This window comes from Anolis sagrei, chromosome 2 (assembly GCF_037176765.1).
Source record: "Anolis sagrei isolate rAnoSag1 chromosome 2, rAnoSag1.mat, whole genome shotgun sequence".
NCBI lineage: Eukaryota > Metazoa > Chordata > Lepidosauria > Squamata > Dactyloidae > Anolis > Anolis sagrei.
Window position 1 is genome coordinate 127,478,482 of NC_090022.1, and position 21,856 is coordinate 127,500,337.

The following is a 21,856-nucleotide window of genomic DNA, read 5'->3' on the forward strand; positions in this document are numbered from 1 at the left end:
AGTACAGAAAGTTACAAATGCAGAGGACAGAAAACTTGCCTGCTTACTAGAAAGAAGTCCATTTTATCCCAACTCTTGGCTTCTGAGAGTTCATTTCAGATCTTCCTATGACTTTCCTTCACATTAAGAAGAAATCTGCTTAAAATAATTCCAAGGATATGAATTCCAAAAAGAAAGTTGAATTCTTTGTATTTATGCTGATGTATTAGTAAAAAAACACCATAAAGATGGGGAAATGTCTGCACCCATTTATATCATAGGGATGCTTTTTCTTTCTGGATGACCACATCATTATAAAGGTCCCACATATCCCTGTTTAGAAGGTCAGATTGTGTTTAGGAATTCTTTCACACTTTGGGGAGAGGGGTTAAATGTTGCTTGCATGGGTAGATCAGGGTTGCTTGTCATTGTGAAGGGGAGGGTGGATGGAGGGGCGAGAAGCCTGGATTCCTAACATATAGCAAAGAGCAGGGGGATTAAGTGGTCAAAGCAGTGGGAGCCAGGACTCCTCAATTGTAGTCTGTGGCTTTTCACAGCCTTGATGGGTTGACCTCTGCCACTTCTTATTCCCAGTGGTTCTTTAAAGAGCATGAGACCTATTTGCTTTCCAGCTTGTTTCAGGATGGGCTGTTGGAAAACCAGAGACTTCAGGAGCTCATTTTCTGCCCAATGCGTTACCCCACATATATATGAAGAGGAGGTATGATATCTTGTGGTTTGTTGCACTTGTCCTGAAATCCTTGAGCGGCCTGCTTATATCTCGGTTTCCTCTGGCCTTTAAAGATAAGGTCCCAAGCAGAGGCTGAGCACCAGTGCTGCAGACATGAGGCTCTTTTGCAGCTGGCCTGACAACCAGGAGGCTGCTGGAAGGTTGCCCATAGAGATTGCATGCAGAGGTGCAAGCTGAATACTTTGTGAGAGTCCAGGGTTGTGGAAGCACATTCCATGGGCTCAAGTGTGGCTTTGCACCCTTGGAGGAGGGAGGGGGGTACAGTCAGAAATTGTGGGATTGTGTTGTCTCAGGAATGCAGTCTGCTGAAGTCCTTATTGGCTGTATGTGTTGAATGCTGTGAGATGGCATGCTCGTTCCTATAATGAGTGCTATGCTCGTCTCTTTGAAAGCATTCATGTGATGGCCGTGTTTTTAACATTTGAAACTTTCAAAAAACGTATAGGGATCTCTGCTGTGGTCAGATCCTGGAAAGGTTTGTGTGCATGCATACACGTGTGAATGCACTGGGAATCCTTTCCGTAGGATACTTAGCATGCAGTACAATCAATGTCTGAGAGAGTTGGCGATGGTGCTTCTTTGTATCTTTGTAGTTTTAAGAAACTTACTTTCACTCAGGAATGATCAGGTAACCTGCCTGCGTGCAACCTTTTCTGTAAGTCTTAATTAAAGTTAAAGGGAGTGCTGAAAACTGCAGCACTTCATGTTCCTTTTGGGGAGGGAAATCTTCTAAGGCAGCCTGTATATCTGGGGTTGCTGAGAGCAGTTTGTTGCAGCGCTGTTTCTGGCTCTGCCTGCCAACAGAGTGAGGGGCGGCAGGGGAGTGGGGTGGGGGAGCCATTGTCTGCACTTGATCTGTGTGCTGGGCACGCACTCTGCTACAAGTGGGTCTCTAGAAAATGGCTGAGAGTGAGTGAAGCAGCTGGGCCCCAGCTCCTTCCATCTTCTCTCGACTCTGCGAGGGGAGGGGTTTCCCAGCCTCTGTCCTCCTGCTCTGCAGCTGCATTTGTCTCATTTCATAGATCCAGAGCACTAGTATCTCCTTTTGAGCCTAGCGGTTATTGGTGTGGGGGAGAGAGGGAATGGCTCTCTAATTGCAGATCTTCTGTGGGGCCCTCAAGCTCCCCACTTCAAGGGCAGGCTGGTGAAGGGGTTTGCCTGTAATTCCCTTCCCCCAGCCTGGCCCCCCCAGAAAATGTGCTTTGCTTGGCTTGGGTAATTTGCTAATTGGCTCCTCCTCCTGCCCCACTCAGATTGACACATTGCATGGATAGGTTTTCTTACCCTTCTTCTTAAAGAGAGAGGAGGAGGGAAGTAATCTGGGGGTAAGGGGGCTCTCCATTTGCAGGCTGTTTGAAAATATAGTCTCAGCACCAAAAAGGCTACCCATCCTGATTTGTCAGGGTTAAGACTGCTTCTACTGGCCTTCTGGAAGAACAATTTATTATTAGGGAACAACCATAATCCTTTCCAGCGGTCTCACAACTCAAATGAATTCCATTGCCCTGGATCCTTAACATGATGTAATGGGAGTATACACAGATCCTGGTGGGTTGGTGCAACTCTGTTTCTTCTGGTGTGACCCCAGCTTCCTAGAATTGCTGTCTTTCTCCTCCTGGTTGCAGATGATGTTGGTTTGGCATGGCTTACAATTTGAATTGGTCGCACTGCTTCTGCTCTGGGGGAACAGAGTTACCTGCTGTTTGCTCTGCTGTTGCTGGGGCTTTGAGGAGTTGGCCAAAACATCTGGAGGGTCACAGTCATCCATTTCTAAAGTAAGTGGTGGTTGAATGGTCAATTTATTCAGACTGCTTCCCACCCAAGTCGGCTTGGAAGTGTGTATGTGGGGGTGGACTCCCAGTATTGGCTTTCTCATGTTCCTGAGGAACACATGTGAGAAGGATCACACTCCTAAGATGAAACATGGGAGGAATCCTTCCACTGTCACCATGCTGCTATCTTGATTCGTTCTTTCATTTTCACTCTGTGAGGCCTAAAGAGAATGTCCAGAGATTCAGGCCAACTTCTCATTTTGGTGAGGAATAGTGGACTTATGACAGCCAGTGTGGTGAAGGAGTTTGCTTGTTTTGATATAACTCTGGAGGCCAGGCTTCAAATCTCTTCTCAGCTATGGAAATCCACTGGTGACATTGGGCAAGTCACAAACTCTCTGCCCCTAATAACAAATCTTGCCAAGAAAAACACATCATAAGTTCACCTTAGGGTCACCATCAGTCAGAAATGATGCAACAACAAAATGAGCTAATGCTCAGAGGGAAGGAAATAGTCCATGGGAAATTTGTATTGCTCTTCAAAATTTGGAGACTAGAAGAAGCCAGATGTGGCCTATAAGGTGGCAATTGTTCCATTGCTGCTGTAAATTATTTTTAAAGTGACAGTTCAGTTGGATCGGTTACAGTTATCCCACAAAGCATCAGAGGAAATGAGTGTGGGGAAAATACTGTTTCTTCTAATGTAAGAATTTGCAGATTGTTCTCTTTCCCTCATGTCTTTTGCTGGAATTCTGTATAGTAATAAAGCTCTTTTTAATAACTGTGTAGGGGTCGAGGTTGCAGAAACCCAGCAAACTGAGCTTATTTGTAGCTAGTGAGAAGTTTGTCTACCCTCCATCAGCTTCTTCTATTATATGTTGTCCCGTGTGGCTCTGTGAAGATACAGCAGAACAGCGTCCATTTTCTTTTCTTTTGGAGATGTAAAATTTCCAGAAGTTTTGAGATGAGATAGAGTGAGAGGAGATTCTTCACATCCCTTCAGTTTCTTGGAAATGTATTCTTAACACTACCAATAGCATCTCTTAACTATTTTCAAGTACCATCATTTTAGCAAGGAAAGTGTGAGGTTGAGGACAAAGCATATGATTGCAGAGTTTGCCCTCAGTGATTGTTGTTATCTTGCTTAAGTGCAATAAAGATTTGTGATGAAGGGAAAAAGGACTGAAGGCGCCTGGGCCTTGGGTCAATGGATACCACCTTTGTATGTGAAATGCATCAGGTCCAGTCCCTGTCATCTCTCCCTGGGATTAATCCCATCCAAGAGCCTGGAGAGCTGCTGCCAGTTCATGTGGCAATAATACTTAGGAAGAGGGATTATCTGATATTGGTATAAAGCAACTTTGGGAGAATGAAAAGGCAGAAGACAAGAGATTGCAGGAATATAAAACCCGAGGAGTGCTCTGTGAGATCATTTCATCTCCTGGCCCTTCATTAGCTCCCCTTCTCAGATAATGTACTACAGCCCCCATCACCTCTAACCAACATGGTCAATGGTTGGGTTTTGGGGGAATTGTGATCTTTTTAGGGATGAAGGTAAGGCAAGGCTGATTTGAACTACTATTTTATGGCCAGCATGTCTCTGGAAGTAATAGAATGGCAGTGATGGCCATCCTCAGTAAGGAGGGCAGAGTTTGGACTGGACAGGGAGAGCCGAAAGATACACATCTGTTTTGCTCGATATCTGCTTTCCTGTCCTTCATAACCCAAGTATTTTGTTTCCTTGGCTGTAATGCAGTGCATGCTCTAGCTGAACTCCTTCTCTTTTCCAACAGGTGTACAGTGCTTGGATGGTGAGAAACCCTGCGAAAACGGTGGGAGTTGTGTTGTCTACTCCAACGGGATTGCTGCCTGCATGTAAGTGAGATCACTCCACAACCCACTTTAGGGGCTCATAAACAGCTTGTGCATTGAACCAGTTTATGGGATTGTTTGCAATGGACAGACTAGTGACACAGTATGGGAGCTGTAGATTTGTAATTGTGAGAGCTGTGGTTGCACATCAAGGGATTTGATATATAGTTGGGGAATTATGGTAACCCACAGTGTGGGGTGCAATTTAAGAGAACTCTGTGAAAGGGTGGCATGTTGCCCTAGTCTTGTAATAGGCGGCATGCTGTGTCAGGGACTAATGTGAATAAGACCAGAGCACCTTGCTCAGCTGCTCCATGTGAGGTGTGTGGGAACTAGGAGGTACTCCTGCTGACAGCTATGCATTAGCTTCTGCTATAAAGTATAGACTGCTCTTCATCTAGTCTGTTGTGGGACATTTGAACAATTTAATCTCAACATCAAATGAAAGCCAATGTGATATAATGTTGGATATACATTACAGAAACCTGAATTCCTGCTCAGCCATGAAGTAATGACAAGGAAGAAGGGAAAGATTAGTTGGATTTTCTGCTTTAATTGCCTCACATGGTTGTTAGGAAGATAAAATAGGCTATTGTCAGGATCAAAGCCACAGTGAGTTCATGTGAGGAAGGATGGAATAAACATGAAAGAAACATCTTATAAGGGTGAAAAGAATATTACCTTATGTACTCAGGTAGGAGTCTAGAAATTTGAGTCAAAAAATTGAACCAAAATCTCTGGATTGACTAATGCGTGGGTCGATGTACTATAACATATCAAAAAAGGAACCATCCTCTTCTCTGAGCAGAGTAATAAAAAGCAAGTGTTTAGTCTCTTCCAGGAAAACCTAAAATAAGCACTGACACCCTGCCCTGCTGTCTCCACTGCGTCACAGCTCTAGTCTCTTTTTTATGGGAAAATGACAGCGGTGGCAATTTCCTTTCCCTATGGAATGACCCTCATCTTGGCTCCTCCTCAATTTATACATGAGGTTGACTTATACATAACTATTTACGGTAGCATGGGTTATTTCATTTCATTTTTTATCAAGAAAACTTTAAATTAATTAGAAACAGGAAACTTGATTACTTAGGCCGACTGTTGGGTCACAGCAAAGGAATATTGAAAGAGGATCAAGAGATACTAGGGAAGCTCAACCATTGTTCATATGTCTTCAGTGCAGAAGGTCACAAAGTCATACCTGAAAACAGATGTAAGCCAAAACATAGTAACAAGAGATAAATTCTATATTTTATTGATGCTTTTAAACAAATAGAATTAAATAATCAAATTACCTGGATGGTTACTTTCTTTTCTTTTTTTAATCATATGTGAAATTGCTGCCTTCTTAACAAAATATGTAACTGGTCTCTAGGATCATGGAAATTAGATCCCAGTATTTGTTTTGGGCAAATTGGTGGTAAAGCATTATAAACATCTTTCTGAAAGCAAATTTGCTTCGTGGTCGAGTTCTTTAAAATGTCAGTAAACACATAGTGAAAGATGATCTGCTAGCCATTGTTTGCTCAGATTTCCCAAGCCCTTTGGCAAGAGTGGCAAAGCTCTCCTGAGCAAATGTAGCAGTCTTAGAAAAAGAAGACCTTGTAGTGTGCTTTCAAGTCATTTCTGACTTGTGGAGACCCTAAAGCAGTGGTTCTCAACTTGTGGGTCCTCAGGTGTTTTGGCCTACAACTCCCAGAAATCCCAGCCAGTTTACCAGCTGTTAGGATTTCTGGGAACTGGAGGCCAAAACATCTGGAGACCCACAAGTTGGGAACCACTGCTCTACGGCATCCCTGCCGTTCCAGTTTTCTTGGCAAGTTTTGCTCTGAAGTGGTTGCCATTGCTTTCATATGAGGCGAGGCCCATTCAAACCACTATACCATGCTTGTTCTTTAATAAGAAGAGTGGTCCTGGTTAAATATACAGAAGCTAAAAAGTAAAAATAAGTGATTATTTCAATGGAGGGATGCAGATCTTTTGATTGGGAAATCCGGTAGAGACTGATACTTTTTCATTAATATGTAGATGGCTTAGAGTTTGAGGCAAGTAATGACTTGGGTAACTATGCTAACGATACCAAATTCTTTAGGATGATTGAAATAAAAATCAGCTGGGAAGAACTTCATAAACGATGCTCTCCAAATTGGAGGGAAAGATGTTAAAATATGATTCCACTTAAGTTAGAATAAAGTGATCTTCCTAGGATTAATAACTGCAATTTTACCCTGATCTGATCTTTGTTTTGTGTGTGTTTGAGTCCCGTCCCCCCCCCCCCCCTTGTAATAACTAGAATCTGTGGGCATCTACTGGGATATTCAGGAAAGACAAAAGGAAATTTCAATGTTTTTAAATAGGGATTAGATTAATTGAAAATGGATAAGACTATCTATAACTGCTATTGTTGAGGGATATATGTTATCCCGTATGGCTCTGAACACTACTTTCTGGAAAGATAAATGAGAAGATTTTATTGCATTCATGGCCTGCTTGCATGGACTTCCCAGATGCATTGACTACAATAGAAACAGAATGTTAGTGTTGATAGGTCTCTGGTTTGATTCATCTTGGCTCTTACAGGCACACTGAGAGTTAAAATGGAGATCAGCATCTGTGGTGTGTGCATGGACATAGTGTTTAATCCTTCCCTTCTTTCCCAATCTTAGTCACTCCCCAAATTACTAATTAGTCTCTCAGTAGAAAACATACAGGTTATAGCAGTTGTACAGGTATAATGACTTTTGGAACAGGAAAAGGCTTCATCCCAATTAAATTCAGAGCTATCTGTAGCTGCATTTAAGTAAAAATGAGATCACATGGAAATTGGAATCATAAAATCAGAGACCATATGGGCCATCCAGTCCAACCCCATTCTGCCATGTAGGAAAAGCACAAAGTACCCTTGACAGATGGACATCCAGCCTCTGTTTAAAAGCCTCAAAGGAAGGAGCTTCCACCATACTCTGAGGCAGAGAGTTCCACTGCTGAACAGCCCTTATAGTCAGGAAGCTGTTCCTAATGTTTAGGTGGAATCTCTTTTTCTGTAATTTGGACCAATTGCTCTGAGTCTAGTCTCCAGGGCAGCAGAAAACAAGACTGCTCCATCTTCCTTATGACATTCTTTCACATACAGTAGAGTCTCGCTTATTCAACATAAACAGGCCAGCAGAACATTGGATAAATAAAAAGTTGGATAATAAGGACGGATTAAGGAAAAGCCTATTAAACGTCAAATTACATTATGATTTTACAAATTAAGAACTAAAACATGTTTTACAACAAATCAACAGAAAAAGCAGTTCAATACATGGTAAGGTTATATAGTAATTACTGTATTTACCAATTTAGCACCAAAACATCTCAGTGTATTGAAACAGCTGTGGATCCGGGTGGCAGACTTTGTTGGATAATACAGAATGTTGGATGAGTGAAAGTTGGATAAGTGAGACTCTACTGTATTTATACATGGCGATTATATCTTGTCTCAACCTTCTTTTCTGCAAACTAAACATACCCAGCTCTTTAAGATGCTCCTCAAAGGGCATGGTCTCCAGACCTTTGATAATTTTAGTCGCCCTCCTCTGGACACCTTCCAGCTTGTCAATATCTCTTTTAAATTGTGGTGCCCAGAATTGGACATACAACAATACAATAAGCCTTTATTGGCATAACATGGCAGAGAGTATAAAAAATAGTACACATAATAAAAAGGGCTTCTCGTTTGCTACACATTCAGTTTGCAGACTTCATTCAGGAATCTTGCCACTGAAAGGCAGCAGCTAAAGTCCTGGCAATTTAAAAGCAAAATCACTTTGTCAGAATCGCTGCGGTTCTTCAGTGAGTCTAAAACTTGTGTTAGCAGACTGGATCTTAGCTCCTGGTAGAGTGGACAGTGCAGGAGAATATGCGGTATGGAGTCTAGCTGACCTGTGCTGCAGAGGCAGACCCTCTTGTCACTCGGGAGGCCATTGAGTCTTCCTCTATGGAGCGGCGATGGCATGATGTTAAATCTAGCCAGCATGTAGGCTCTTCTGTAAGAGGGGTTGGTGAGCTCTGTGATGTAAAAGGCTGGATTTCCCTGTGTGTATGGAATTGCCAAGTTAATAGGTGAGCAGGATTTGTTTGCCAAGCTCAACAATTGGTTGTGGTCCCTATCTAGCAGCCTCCTTTTGATGATGGTAAAAATCTCGGGAAAAGATAGTAGGGTCAGGAAATCGCTGTCGTAGCCCAATTCCCCGATCTTTGCTAGGACAGTTGAGCACCATTTGGAGTGGTGGAGTTCGCTCAAGGTGAGTTGAGTCAGAGAGTCTCTGGGACTTTGATAGTGTATAGATAGCCAAAATTTAATGACGATTAGCCAGATAGTAGCCTCAATAGAATATTGCCCAGATTCAAGACAAAGAACTGCATACGGGACACAGTTGGGGGCACCATATAGTTTGTGGAGGAATTTCGAATGAAAAGATCTGATGGCGTTGTTATTGGGGGTTAACCAGATGGGTGCTCCATAGAGAAGTTGTGACATCGCCTTTGCTTTGAAGACTTGCAGAGCTAGGGGGATATATTGATTACCCCTGGAGTGGAAGAACCTCCTGGTCGCACAGCCACTCGATTTGGCCCGGGCCAGTGTATATTTTAAGTGGGTGGACCATGACAAGTTGTTGCTAAACCAGAGACCTAGGTATTTGAAATGTTTTACTTGCTCAATATAGTGGCCCTTTATCTTCCAGACTTGTCTTTTGTTGCTTTTCCCAAACGCCAAGATTTTGGTTTTGTCGTAGTTCACCTGCAGTTCGTTCGCCTCGCAAAAGTCAACAAATTTATGCAGGAGTCTTTTTAAGCCCACATGAGAGAGGGATAATAGGGCTGCGTCATCCGCAAATAGCAAGAGGGGGACATGCTTTGGGCCAATCTTGGGGCTATGCCCGTCAACTTGAGCCAGGGCAGTAGGGAGATCGTGCAAAAAGATGTTGAAGAGGAGTGGGGCTAGTACACACCCTTGTTTGACTCCCTTTTGGACCAGGATCGGGTTTGACAGGCATCCACTGTGGTCTTTCACCTGGCAGAGGTTTTGGTTGTGCAATTTCTTAATCAAGAAGAGGAGTCTTGGGTCTATGTTGAGGGCTGCTAGTTTTTCCCACAACTTTTCTCTGTTCACAGAGTCAAATGCCCCCTTCAGGTCCAAGAAGGCCACGTTTAGCTTATTAGGGCAATTTTTTGAGTATTTGTTGGCTAGGTGGGCCAAGATGTGAGTCTGGTCTAATGTTGATTTCCCCTTAGCGAATCCTGCTTGTTCTGGGCCAATTATGTTGTTTTGGTTGACCCATGATTCTAGCTTAGTTTTCAGGAGCTTGGCATACATCTTCCCTATTATGGAGAGCAGGCTAATGGGCCGATAGTTCGTTGGATCGTTTTGGTCTCCTTTTTTGAATATTGGGACCATTATAGAGGAGGTCCATGCGTTTGGCATGTACCCCGTTTCGTTGATCCTTGTGAAGAGGATTGCTAGTAGATTTGCCCACCACAGTGGGTTTGCCTTCAATATTTCAGGGATAATGGCATCGCTACCTGGGGCCTTATTTGTCTTTAGGTTGTGTATCAAGTCGATGATTTCCTGAGATGTAACCGGCTCCCAGCTTGGACCCACTAGCTCTCCACTGTCCTCGTTTTCTTGGGGAGGGTTTATTCCAGCGAACACTTTCGAGAAGTGCTCGGCCCATCTCTCTAGGGAGATATCTGCTCTGGGTGGTTCCTGGGGGTAGTTTGTTTTGTTTACTATTGACCAGAATTTCTTGGTGTCGTTTGATTGTGACCATTAAGATGGTCCGCCCCAGGAGACTAATGGATCCGAATGGATTCCTGACGGCTCTTGGGGAGTTTCCCGCCACCTCGGTAGGTGACCATGTCGAAGCCTTGGTCGCTCTCTGGAATGGGGAGATGACCAGGGCAATCGACAGGATCGCTCCGGAACGTCCCCTCTCAAGTAACCGAGCTAAACCAGCTCCTTGGTTCACCGAGGAGCTGGCAGCGATGAAGCGAAGGAAGAGGGTTCTAGAGAGCGTGTGGCGCTCAGACCCAAGCGAGCCAAATCGAACACGGTTTGTGTCCTTTCTAAGGGCATATGCCGCGGCAATAAAAGCCGCAAAGAAAACTTTCTTTGCGACCACTATTGCGTCTGCAAAAAACCGTCCGGCGGAGTTGTTTCGGATTGTCAGAGGTCTTTTAACTCCCCCTATCTCAGGAGGGAGCCCTGACAATTCGGCAACGCGCTGTGAAGCATTTGCTCGGTTCTTTGCAGACAAAGTCGCTTTGATCCGCTCTGGGCTGGACGCCACTTTAAATGCAGTCTCCGTGGATGTGACACAAGCACCTGCTTGTCCGATTTTGTTGGATTCTTTTCAGTTTGTGAAACCCGAGGATGTGGACAAGATACTTGGAGGAATGAGACCCACCACGTCCATCCTAGACCCCTGCCCATCCTGGCTTCTGAAGGAGGCCAGAGGGGGATTGGCCGAGTGGGTAACGGTGGTGGTTAACGCCTCCCTTCGGGAAGGCAAGATTCCAGCGAGCCTAAAACAGGCTGTTATAAAGCCGCTGTTGAAGAAACCATCACTTGACCCCACTAAATTTGACAACTTTCGGCCTGTTTCCAATCTTCCCTTCTTGGGCAAAGTCATGGAAAGCGTGGTGGCCTCACAACTCCAGGTATTCTTGAGAGACACGGATTATCTGGATCCGGCACAGTCTGGTTTCAGACCGGGACATGGTACCGAGACGGTCTTGGTCGCCTTGGTGGATGATCTGCGCCGGGAGCTAGACAGGGGGAGTGTGTCCCTGTTGGTGCTCCTGGACCTCTCAGCGGCCTTCGATACCGTCGACCACGGTATCCTTCTGGGGCGCCTTGCGGAAATGGGTCTCGGGGGCACTGCTTTGCAGTGGCTCCGGTCATTTCTGGAGGGTCGTACCCAGAAGGTGTTATTGGGGGACTCCTGTTCAACACCACAGCCGTTGACCTGTGGCGTTCCTCAGGGTTCCATCTTGTCCCCCATGCTGTTCAACATCTACATGAAGCCGCTGGGTGAGATCATCCGGAGTTTCGGGGTGCGGTGTCACCTGTACGCAGATGACGTCCAACTCTGTCACTCCTTCCCACCTGCTACTAAGGAGGCCGTCGAAGTCCTGAACCGGTGCCTGGCCGCTGTAATGGTCTGGATGAGGGCGAACAAACTGAAATTAAATCCAGACAAGACAGAGGTACTCCTGGTCAGTCGCAAGGCCGAGCAGGGTATAGGGTTACAGCCTGTGCTGGACGGGGTCGCACTCCCCTTGAAGGCGCAGGTTCGCAGCTTGGGTGTGACCCTGGACTCATCGCTGAGCCTGGAGCCCCAGGTTTCAGCGGTGACCAGGGGAGCATTTGCACAGCTTAGGCTCGTGCGCCAGCTGCGCCCGTATCTTGGGAAGTCTGACTTGGCCACGGTGGTACACGCTTTGGTCACATCCCGCCTCGACTACTGCAACGCTCTCTACGTGGGGCTGCCCTTGAAGACGGCCCGGAAGCTTCAGCTAGTCCAACGCGCGGCAGCCATGTTGTTAACAGGAGCAGGGCGCAGAGAGCATACAACGCCCCTGCTGTCCCAGCTCCACTGGCTGCCGATTTGCTACTGGGCCCAATTTAAGGTGCTGGTGTTATCCTACAAAGCCCTAAACGGTTCTGGCCCAAAATACCTTGCAGACCGCATCTCGGCCTACGAGCCCACGAGGACCTTGAGATCATCCGGGGAGGCCCTTCTCTCGGTCCCGCCCGCCTCACAGGCACGTCTGGCGGGGACGAGAGAGCGGGCCTTCTCGGTGGTGGCCCCCCGGCTGTGGAACACCCTCCCTGTTGAAGTTAGACAGGCGCCCTCCTTGATGGCCTTTCGTAGGAGCCTGAAGACTTGGCTCTTCGAGCAGGCCTTCAATTGAGTGTGATCATTGGAACGATACTGGAATGTACTATGACTATGAAATTGACTATGACCCCAGGACCTGACGAAGCGGATTTTTAGCATAAGTATATGTTATGTAGTGGTAGTTTGTATGTATTGTCGTGATTTATTGTATAATGTCTTTTCTATGTTGTTGTTCACCGCCACGAATCGCCCTAGGGCTGAGAGTGGCGGTCAATAAGTGCAAGTAATAATAATAATAATAATAATAATAATAATGCCTCCAGCAGCTGCTTCCAGTCAGCTATGATGCGTGCCTTATGTTTTTGGCCCATAAGGAGCTGGAGCTGTTGCTTAGACTCTCTAATTGTTATAAGAAGGAGGGTGTTTGAAGTGGTGCGATAGCCATTGTAAAGTGAGCGAATCTGTTTATTTATCATTATGCACTCTTTATCAAACCAGTTTTTTGGTTTGGCGGTAGGTTGCTTCAAAGTTCTTTGCCCGTCATATAGTTTCGAAGAGATAAATTTGACAAGGGATTCATACCCAATGATTGCCACATAGTATTTCAGGTGAGGTCTAACCAAAGAAGAATAGAGAGACAGTATGACTTCCCTTGATCTAGACCAGTGGTTCTCAACCTGGAGGTCGCGACCCCCAGAGGGATCACCTGACCATTTCAGAGGGGTCGTGATGTTGCCTCCTTTGGCCCCGCCCCCTCTGAATGGAGAGGAGGGGACCTCCAAATGGAGAGGAGAATATAGCTGGCTTCACTGCTGCTGCTGCCCCATGCTCCTCTCGCCTGTTGGAAGCCTTGAAAAGTGGTGAGAGGAGCGTGGGGCAGCGGCAGCAGTAAGGCTTGCCCTCGCCCTTCTGCTCTGGGCTCTTCTTCCTCCTCCTCTCCTTTTGGGATCTCCAAACGGAGAGGAGGAGGAGGAAGACCCTGGAGGAGAAGGGGGGCAGGCCTTGCTGCTGCTGCCCCACTCTATGCTCTCCTCTCTGCCCCTTGATGCCTTTTCTTCACCTGGAAGCCCCAAAGAGTGGTGAGAGGAGCTCGGGGTAGCAGCAACAGCAGCAAAGCCTGCCCTCGTCCTTCTCTGGGATCTTCCTCCTCCCCCTCTCCGCTTGGGCACTTCCAAATGGAGAGGAGGAGGAGGGAGACCCTGGAGGAGAAGGAGGGCAGGCCTTGCTGCTGTGCCTCACGTCGTGCTTTTCTCACCACTCTTTGAGGCCTCCGAAGCCTCGAAGAGTGACAGGAGGAGCACAGGGCAGCAGTAGCAGTGTGGCCTGCCCTTGTCCTTTTCCTCTGTGCACTTCTTCCTCCTCCTCTAGAGTCTCTTCCACTGGTGCCTCCAAACAGGGAGGAGGCGGAAGGAAGGTAGACCGGGCTACTGCTGCCCCACGCTTTTCCCTCCACCCTTCGAAAAATCCACCACAACCTACCTATCAGGTATTTCACAGCACTCTCCAGATTGTTTGTGAATTACATCTCTCCTAAATCACTGCCAATTTCTTCCAAATCTCTCCAGTATTTTCTGTTGGTCGTAGGAGTTCTATATCCCAAATTTGGTTCAATTCCATTGTTGTTGGTGTTCAGAATGCTCTTCGATGGCAGGTGAACGGTAACTCCAAGTAACTGCAGCTCCCAAATGTCAGGGTCCATTTTCCCTAAACTCCACCAGTGTCCAAATTTAGGCATATTGAGTATTTGTGCCAAGTTTGGTCCAGATTCATGTTTGGGTTCTCAGTTCTCTCTGGATGTAGGTGAACTGCATCTCCCCTAAATCACTGCCAATTCCTCCCAAACCCCTCCAGTATTTTCTGTTGGTCACGTGGGTTCTCTGTGCCAAGTTTGGTCCAGTTCTGTAATTTGTGGGGGTCTCAGTGGTCTGTGGAAGTTAGAGCTGAATCGGTTGAAGGTACTGCAAATCCCATCATCCATTGTCCATACTCCCCCAAACATATTATTTTTGTGATTAATCACTATGCTTTAATTAGGTTCAATTTGTGACAATAAAAATATAGTCTGCATATCAGATATTTATGTTACGATTCATAACAGTAGTAAAATTACAGTTACAAAGTAGTAATGAAAACTACTGATCTAGACACTACACTCCAAAATATCATTGGCCTTTTTAGCTGCTGCATCCACCACACTGTTGGCTCATGTTCAACTTGTTGTCCATAAAGACTCCAAGATCTTTTTCACAAGTACTGTTGACGAGCCAGGAGTCACTCATCTATGCATTTCATTTTTTCTGCTCAAGTGAAACATCCTACATTTCTCCTTGTTAAAATTCATTTTGTTAGTTTTGGCCCAGCTCTCTACTCTGTTAAGGTCGTTTTGAATTTTGATCCTGTTTTCTGATATCAACTGCATCCAAGTCATCTAAACCGTCATCCAAGTCATTAATAAAGATGTTGAACTGTTCTGGGCCCAGAACCATACAGCAATCCATTAGTTGCTTCTTTTCAGGATGAATCATAGAATCATAGAATCAAAGAGTTGGAAGAGACCTCATGGGCCATCCAGTCCAACCCCCTGCCAAGAAGCAGGAATATTGCATTCAAATCACCCCTGACAGATGGCCATCCAGCCTCTGCTTAAAAGCTTCCAAAGAAGGAGCCTCCACCACACTCCGGGGCAGAGAGTTCCACTGCTGAACGGCTCTCACAGTCAGGAAGTTCTTCCTAATGTTCAGATGGAATCTCCTCTCTTGTAGGACAGATTGCTGAAGAGGAACCCTTTGTGTTCGGTTGCTTAATCAATTACAAATCCACCTAACAGTAGTATTGTCTGGCTCACATTTTTCTAGTTTGTTTGCAAAAACGTCTTGGGGGACCTTGTCAAGCGCCTTACTAAAATCAAGATTTGCTATATCCACAGCATTCCCTGCATTCCTTGTTGTGTCTTCCACCTTTTGAAGAATAAAATTTTCTGCAAGGCAATTGAGGAATTTGTTGGATTTTGCACTCTTGGCTGTTTGTTTTCCAACATCGGAATAGTTGAAATCTTCCATTATCGCTATATGTCTCCTTTCTGCATGTTTGGTCATCTGTTCAAGAAAGATTTCCTCCAGGTCTTCAGTCTAGCTTGGTGGTCTGTGGTAGACCCCCACAAGTACATATTTTTCAGTTCCTGCTTCCTTAATGCTTATCCAGATGCTCTCAACCTGGTTACCAGGATTGAAGTCCTACATGGACCTTGGTGACTATGGATCTTTGTCTTTTCTGTTTGGTTCCTTTCCTATGGATGGTCTTTGTTGGAATGTTAGAAAGACGGGAGAGCTCTTCATTGAAAGTGTATTACTGGTCCTGCCAGTAGTGTTGAGGATTGATTTTGGATTACTTTTATGATATTCATTGCATTTCAGTAGCCTGGATCATAATGCTGTATTGACGAGTCAAAAAAAGGAGGGAAGGACAGACTTTCTGATTTGCTGGATGGCTCAATTATAATGAGTTTGATGTCGGAATGCATTGCTGTTCATGATTTCTTTGTCATAGCCTGATGATCAAGCCAGGTCACATGACACTGGGTGGTCTGTAAGTCTATCTCTTATGAGCAAACACACCTTGCTTTTCTGGCTGTTTTACATTCAATGGTTTGGAGCGATTGGCCTTGATGTGGTTTGCCCTGAAACTTCTGCTGCTGAATTCAGCTCTTTGGCCAAGTGGCAGGTGGATAAATGAATGCAGTGAATGGTGCACTTGGCTTGGTGCTGCCTGTGTTGGAATCCAGGACAGGTGGATCTGCCTGCAGCCGCCACGCCCAGAACAGGTGAATCACTGGGAGGTGCAAGGCCTGGCCTGGATCCCTGGATGGGATCAGACAGGACAAGAGAGTACTAGCAGCCAGCCGGAAGCCCTGATCTGGAGTCCCAGGACAGATTGCTGCTGTCCGTCTGGCATTGGAATGGGCCCTTTGCCAAGTGTTCAGGGATTTTCAAAAGCAGTAGGCATTTCTGGGGGTGCTCTGGATACCTTCTGGTGGGGGTTCGGGGAAAGAGGAAGAAAAAAAGAAAAGAAAAAGAGCTCTTGGCAGCGTGGTCTGAAACCTGTCAGACAGGTTGGATGGGGAGCCTGGGAGTGCCCAGCGCTAAAGGGAAAATGCTGTCCTCCTCCTCCTCTCCCCCTTCCCTCCTCCTCTAAACACCTGCAAAGAGGCCTCTTAAAGGGGCTGACACCTTTTAGGCCAGGCCATGCCAAATCAAGAGGGCTGGACAGCGGGTGGTTTTTAATTAGTATGGTTCCACCCCCCAAATAGGCTGGCTTGGGTCTGCAAAAGAAAGCTAGGGCTTGGATAAAAACTGTCTCTGTTCTATGAATCTATGTTCTTGGGAAATAATTCCTTGGTTGCATCTACTTAGAAGGGCGTACAGAGTAGAGGAGAAAGTAAATACCATATTTCCTCAATTGTAAAACGTCATTGAATTTAAGACACACCTTTATTGAAATATATTACCACCATCACCAAAAATACATAAGATGTACCCATTTTAAGAGATGTTGATATAGGGGGAAAAGGGCATCTTAGAATTGAAGACATACAGTAGTTCTGGAATCAGCAGTAGGGAGGCTGACCCTGAAAACTGGCCTGGGATGGGGAGTGGGCTGAATTTGTGGCCTGGTATAAGAAGTTAGGTCACTAGATGGGAGATGTCACATAGCTATACAATCCAGGTTGCAATTTTAAGTACTAAGTTTAGTCTTACCTGTCTTGATTTTAATTTAAAAAATAATATTTTTTGCAGGAAGAAGCATACAGGACTAAAAGTGCATAAGTTTGATGGGGTTTTTGCAGCTTTGGGGGTTTTGGTACATTTGTCACTTGTTCAGACACAGAGAGACAATTTAAATATAACAAGAGAAAGAATTAAAATATAACATTTCTGCTTGCAGCCTGTATACTTGCATGGACAATTCTTACAAATGGGCATATTTATTTTAATTCCAGAATTGAGGCTTCTTGGAGTTTTGGCCCTTTGATTCTGTTATCTTTAGAGATGGGATTCACTGAGTATTTATTGCTCTACTAGTTAGGCAAATTAGCATGAGAATGCTTGGCTCTCTTAAGCTACAACCCTATACCTACCTTATTTATAGTAAATTCCATATAGTTTAGACTCCCAAATATAGGAATAGACACAGTAAAATCTCATCATCCCATAACTAAGGTTTAAATTTCTGTCTCCTTATTCTGTAGTGGCGTAAATACCCAAAAAGTACCAAATGGCATATAATTTTGGAAATGAAGTGGTTAAGCTCTGGGAGACTACTAACAAATACCTGATGCTGTAGGTTATATTTCAGAGGAAGTTGCTGGCCGACCCATTTCTGCTTAGTCTTTGTGAATGAAAACCTTATGAATTTCATGAAGTTGCATAAGTCAGTTGGTGACTTGAAAGTACATACATAGACATTCTTGCTCTGAATTAGTTTATTTCATGATACTATATCAGATAGCACACGTGAATGCATGCCATCCCTAGCGTCTTATGGAGCAGGCAATTTCTTTTAATTTTCAATAAGTAATCATCGCTGTTTGGAAAAACACCTTTGTTTAATGTGCTCTCAGTTTTTTTTCGTGTCAGGCTCGACTTGAGAAACTGTAAGTTGTTGCCAGTGGCGCAGTGGGTTAAACCCTTGTGCTGGCGGGACTGAAGACTGACAGGTCTGGGGTTCGAATCCGGGAGATTGCAGATGAGCTCCCACTGTCAGCTCCAGCTCCCCATGTGAGGGCATGAGAGAAGCCTCCCACAAGGATGGTAAAACATCAAAACATCCAGATGTTCCCTGGGCAACGTCCTTGCAGACGGCCAATTCTCTTACAGCAGAAGCGACTTGCAGCAACTTACAGTGCTCTCAGTTGGGAACTGTCAAGAGAATATATCTCTTTTGTCAACAGCAGGTTCAACATTTTAACTGTCAGTATTCTTTGTGTCTCTTGAACTTCACGTTTTGTCTGTCAGCCACAAAGGACAAGAACTGATTGCAGATACAATTCCTACACCTTCAGAGCCAAATTAAAGGGTGTTCATTTCCTTTTAAAATTAGAAAAATGCATGTGGCTGCATATATATATATATATATATATGCGTGCATGCATGTTACAAAACTCAGTGTCACTGTTTGAACTGTCAATTCATTGGGTTGGCTACCAGTGTATCTGTCCAGACCAGCTCTCCCTTGGGCTGTCTATATTGCCATTGTTTGATGGCTGTGTTTTGGTTTCACAAAAGTCCCTGTTTGTATGAGTAATTTCTTAGGACTTTGTGACAGGGCCATGAAAAGGACACTTATTTTACTGGGAAATGTAACGTATAAGGAGAAACACAAACCCTTGTCTGCTCCCTTGTTTATATCCACCTTTTCCGCTTGGCCTTTTCTGTGTGCCTTCACATTGTATACTGATTTATGGTGACTCCGTGAATAGTAAAGGGTTTTCCTAGCAAGGAATACTCAGAGGTGATTTTGCCAGTTCCGTCCTTGGTAATACAGCGTGCCGTATCTGATATTTTTAGTGGTCTCCCACCCAAGTGCTAAACAAGGCTGACTCTGCTTAGCTTCCAAGATCAGACAGAGTCTGGCTCCTTTAGGGCAGGCATGTCCAAAGTCTGGCCCAGGGGCCAATTGTGGCCCCAGTTCAAATTTCACTGGCCCTCTCTCTCCAAGCCTCCCTCTCTCCCTCTCTTGCTTCTTTCCTTTCTCCCTTCTTCCTTGACTTCCTCCTTCCCTCCCTTTCTTGACTCTCTCCCTCCCTCCCTTCCTGGGGATCAGGGCCCTGGAAAAGTCAGTTTCCTCGGGAGAAGAGAAAGAAAGATGGCAGCTTCTTGTGTCCCTTTGCCCCGATTAAGCATCTCCTTCTCCTCGGGTGGCTCCAGCCTCAGGCATCCCTTCCCAGGGGCCCCTTTTCCCTTTCTTTTTTCTTTTACAACTTTTCTTTATTTTTCTGCAAAGGGACCTTCTTGCCCCAGGTGCTCACTATGACTACGACTACTATATGGCTGGGAAGGACTGGCCCTGGAGGCCAAATGCCTGCCCGGCTTCCCTCTATCTCTTCCTTCTCTGCCCCACATTTTCCAAAAAAACTGCCCTTAACTGCAGCTCCTCTCTTGGAAAGAAAAGGGAAAAGCCAGACAGCAACTATAAACGCCCTCTGCCACAATCAAAGCCCTCCTGACAGATGCCCATCCTGTCTCTGCTGAAAAACCCCCAGAGAAGGAGACTCCACCAGACTCGGAGGCAGCATATGCCACTGCCTGAAGCAAAATGAAGGCACACAGCAACAACAATCCTAATTAACTTGACTCTCTTGTCAACCAAAAGCAGGCCCACACTTCCCATTGAAGACTGAGATGTTTACGTTGGTTAAGATTGTATGCTGTATATATTGATTTGTTCTTTCATGGAGTTTTTTGCACTACAAATAAGACATATGTAGTGTGCATAGGAATGCATTCATATTTTTTTCAATCTATAGGCTGAGGAACTGACCCTTGGCTTTAAAAGTTTGGACACCCCTGATTTAGGGTATTTAGACCCCACCTTTCCAGTTTTGCAAGCCCAGTTTCAGTTTTTTTTGTTTTTTTTTAAACTTTTAGCCACTTCTTTTCTAACCTTGATTCCTATGGTGAAAAGCCAGATGAGAAAGGGGAACTGTGACTCTGTGCTCATCTTATGGATAAAGTGAAGTCTGGGTAATTTCAAAGGCCTTTCTTTTTTCACTTTATATGTAAATAAGGTATCCATATGAAAATAAAGAGGTGCCTGTTGCTTCTGTTGTGTCTAGATTTGCCTTTAGTGTTAAGTGCCAGGTCAGTTACTGATATGGCTTTGTTCTCAGAACCCTTGTTCTTGTATTGGCATTTTTGTTGGTTTTTTGATCCTGTGCGACTTGTTGGTGGCATAAGATGGCCAGACATGGGCAAAATTTGGCCCTCTAGGTGTTTTGGACTTCCAACTCCCACAATTCCTAACAGTCTACCAGTTGTTAGGAATTGTGGGAGTTGAAGTCAAAGACACTTTGAGGGCCAAAGTTTGCCCATGCCTGAGATGGCTGATTCCAGAGCAGTTGAAGAGCTCAGAAAAAACAGTAAGGCAAAGTGCGCCTCTTGATCCTGGTATCACAGCCTCAACAGGACTTATGATGACTTGAGGCTGAGAGTATTTTGCACATTAACTGGAAGCACTAGGAGGACACCAAATGAGTCACCTGCACATCCTCTTGTTTATGCTTCCTGTGTAACAAGGTAAGATGAAAATTGCTCCTCTGTCAAGTAAAATAAAAAAGGGCAAGCCCTGCATTGCTTTAAAGAGAGATACCCAAGTTCCTCATATATGTGGAACTCATGCTACTCACATGTGGAGTTTGTTCATCTCCCTGAAAGGAAGATAACACATCTCACACTCTGAACATGAACATGGAAAGCCCGGGAGGAAAATGCAACCCCCTTTTGTGGGTTGCAACAAGTTTGTTTTGCTTTGTTTTCTTTTTGAGGTTTTGAATGCTGATCATTAGTAGGTCTTTAGCATTTACAGTGAAATAGAAGGAAGCTGCCCCTGCCTTACCTGTTTCTCCCCTTAATTGGGAAACTGGGTATGTGATTCCAAGAAGCACCATGAAACTTATGGGTAGCAATGAAATCTTTTAACTCCTAGAAATGCTAATTTGGGGGTTGTAGTTCTCTATCTATTCTTCCCCATCTCTCAAACCAGGGGTCCTCAAACTAAGGTCCGAGGACCAGATACAGCCTTCCAAGGTCATTTACCCGGCCCTCACTCAGGGTCAACCTAAGTCTGAAATGACTTGAAAGCACACAACAACAACAACAATCCTATCTCAGCCAAAAGCAGGCCCAAAATTCCCACTGAAATACTAAGTTTATATTTGTTAAAATGGTTCTTTATTTTAATTATTGTATTGTGTTTAAATGTTTTTTGCACTACAAATAAGGTATGTGCAGTGTGCATAGGAATTCATTCATGTTTTTTTCAAATTATAATCTGACCCTCCAACAGTTTGAGGGACTGTGACCTGGCCCTCTGTTTAAAAGGTTTGAGGACCCCTGTCTCAAACTAAAAACCAGTTGTCACGGGTTGGGAGCAAAATCCTTAAGATGACTGAAAAATCCAAAATTAAATCAATCCACTTTTTTAACTGGAGAAAAGTTCTCTCAAGGAACCTTTAGGTCCTTTAAGATGACCATATGGTCAATGTCCACTAGATGTTGACCATAGAATTGCACTGAAAGGCCTAGATGTTTCTAGGAAGAACATATTCATAAAATCTATAAAAGTTAATGCATCAAATATGGGGAGCTGACTGAAATTAACATTTCTTCTCAACTGAATTAGGGCAAAATGAGTTTTGGAGAAGAAGATAGAATTCTAAGTGATGTCTATAACTCTCTCGCTACAGGAAAGTCTTGTAGCTTTGGAATGTGGGATAGGGGAACAGAAGACAAGGATATAGAAACAATGCCGCACTCGGCCACTTCCATCTATTTTCACATTGGTACAGGAACAAAACATTTTATTCCTATTGATATATA

The 21,856-nt window shown here is 44.7% G+C and overlaps 1 protein-coding gene across 2 annotated transcripts in view; it reads left to right on the top strand.

Moving 5' to 3' along the window:
• Positions 1 to 21,856, top strand: part of NOTCH3 (notch receptor 3) — an 80,398-nt gene that overhangs the window by 13,290 nt on the left and 45,252 nt on the right. For both annotated transcript variants that reach the window (XM_060764418.2, XM_060764419.2), the window contains exon 2: positions 4,296 to 4,377. In XM_060764418.2, coding sequence (XP_060620401.2) covers positions 4,296 to 4,377 — 82 coding nt within the window. The remainder of the gene's footprint in view (positions 1 to 4,295; positions 4,378 to 21,856) is intronic.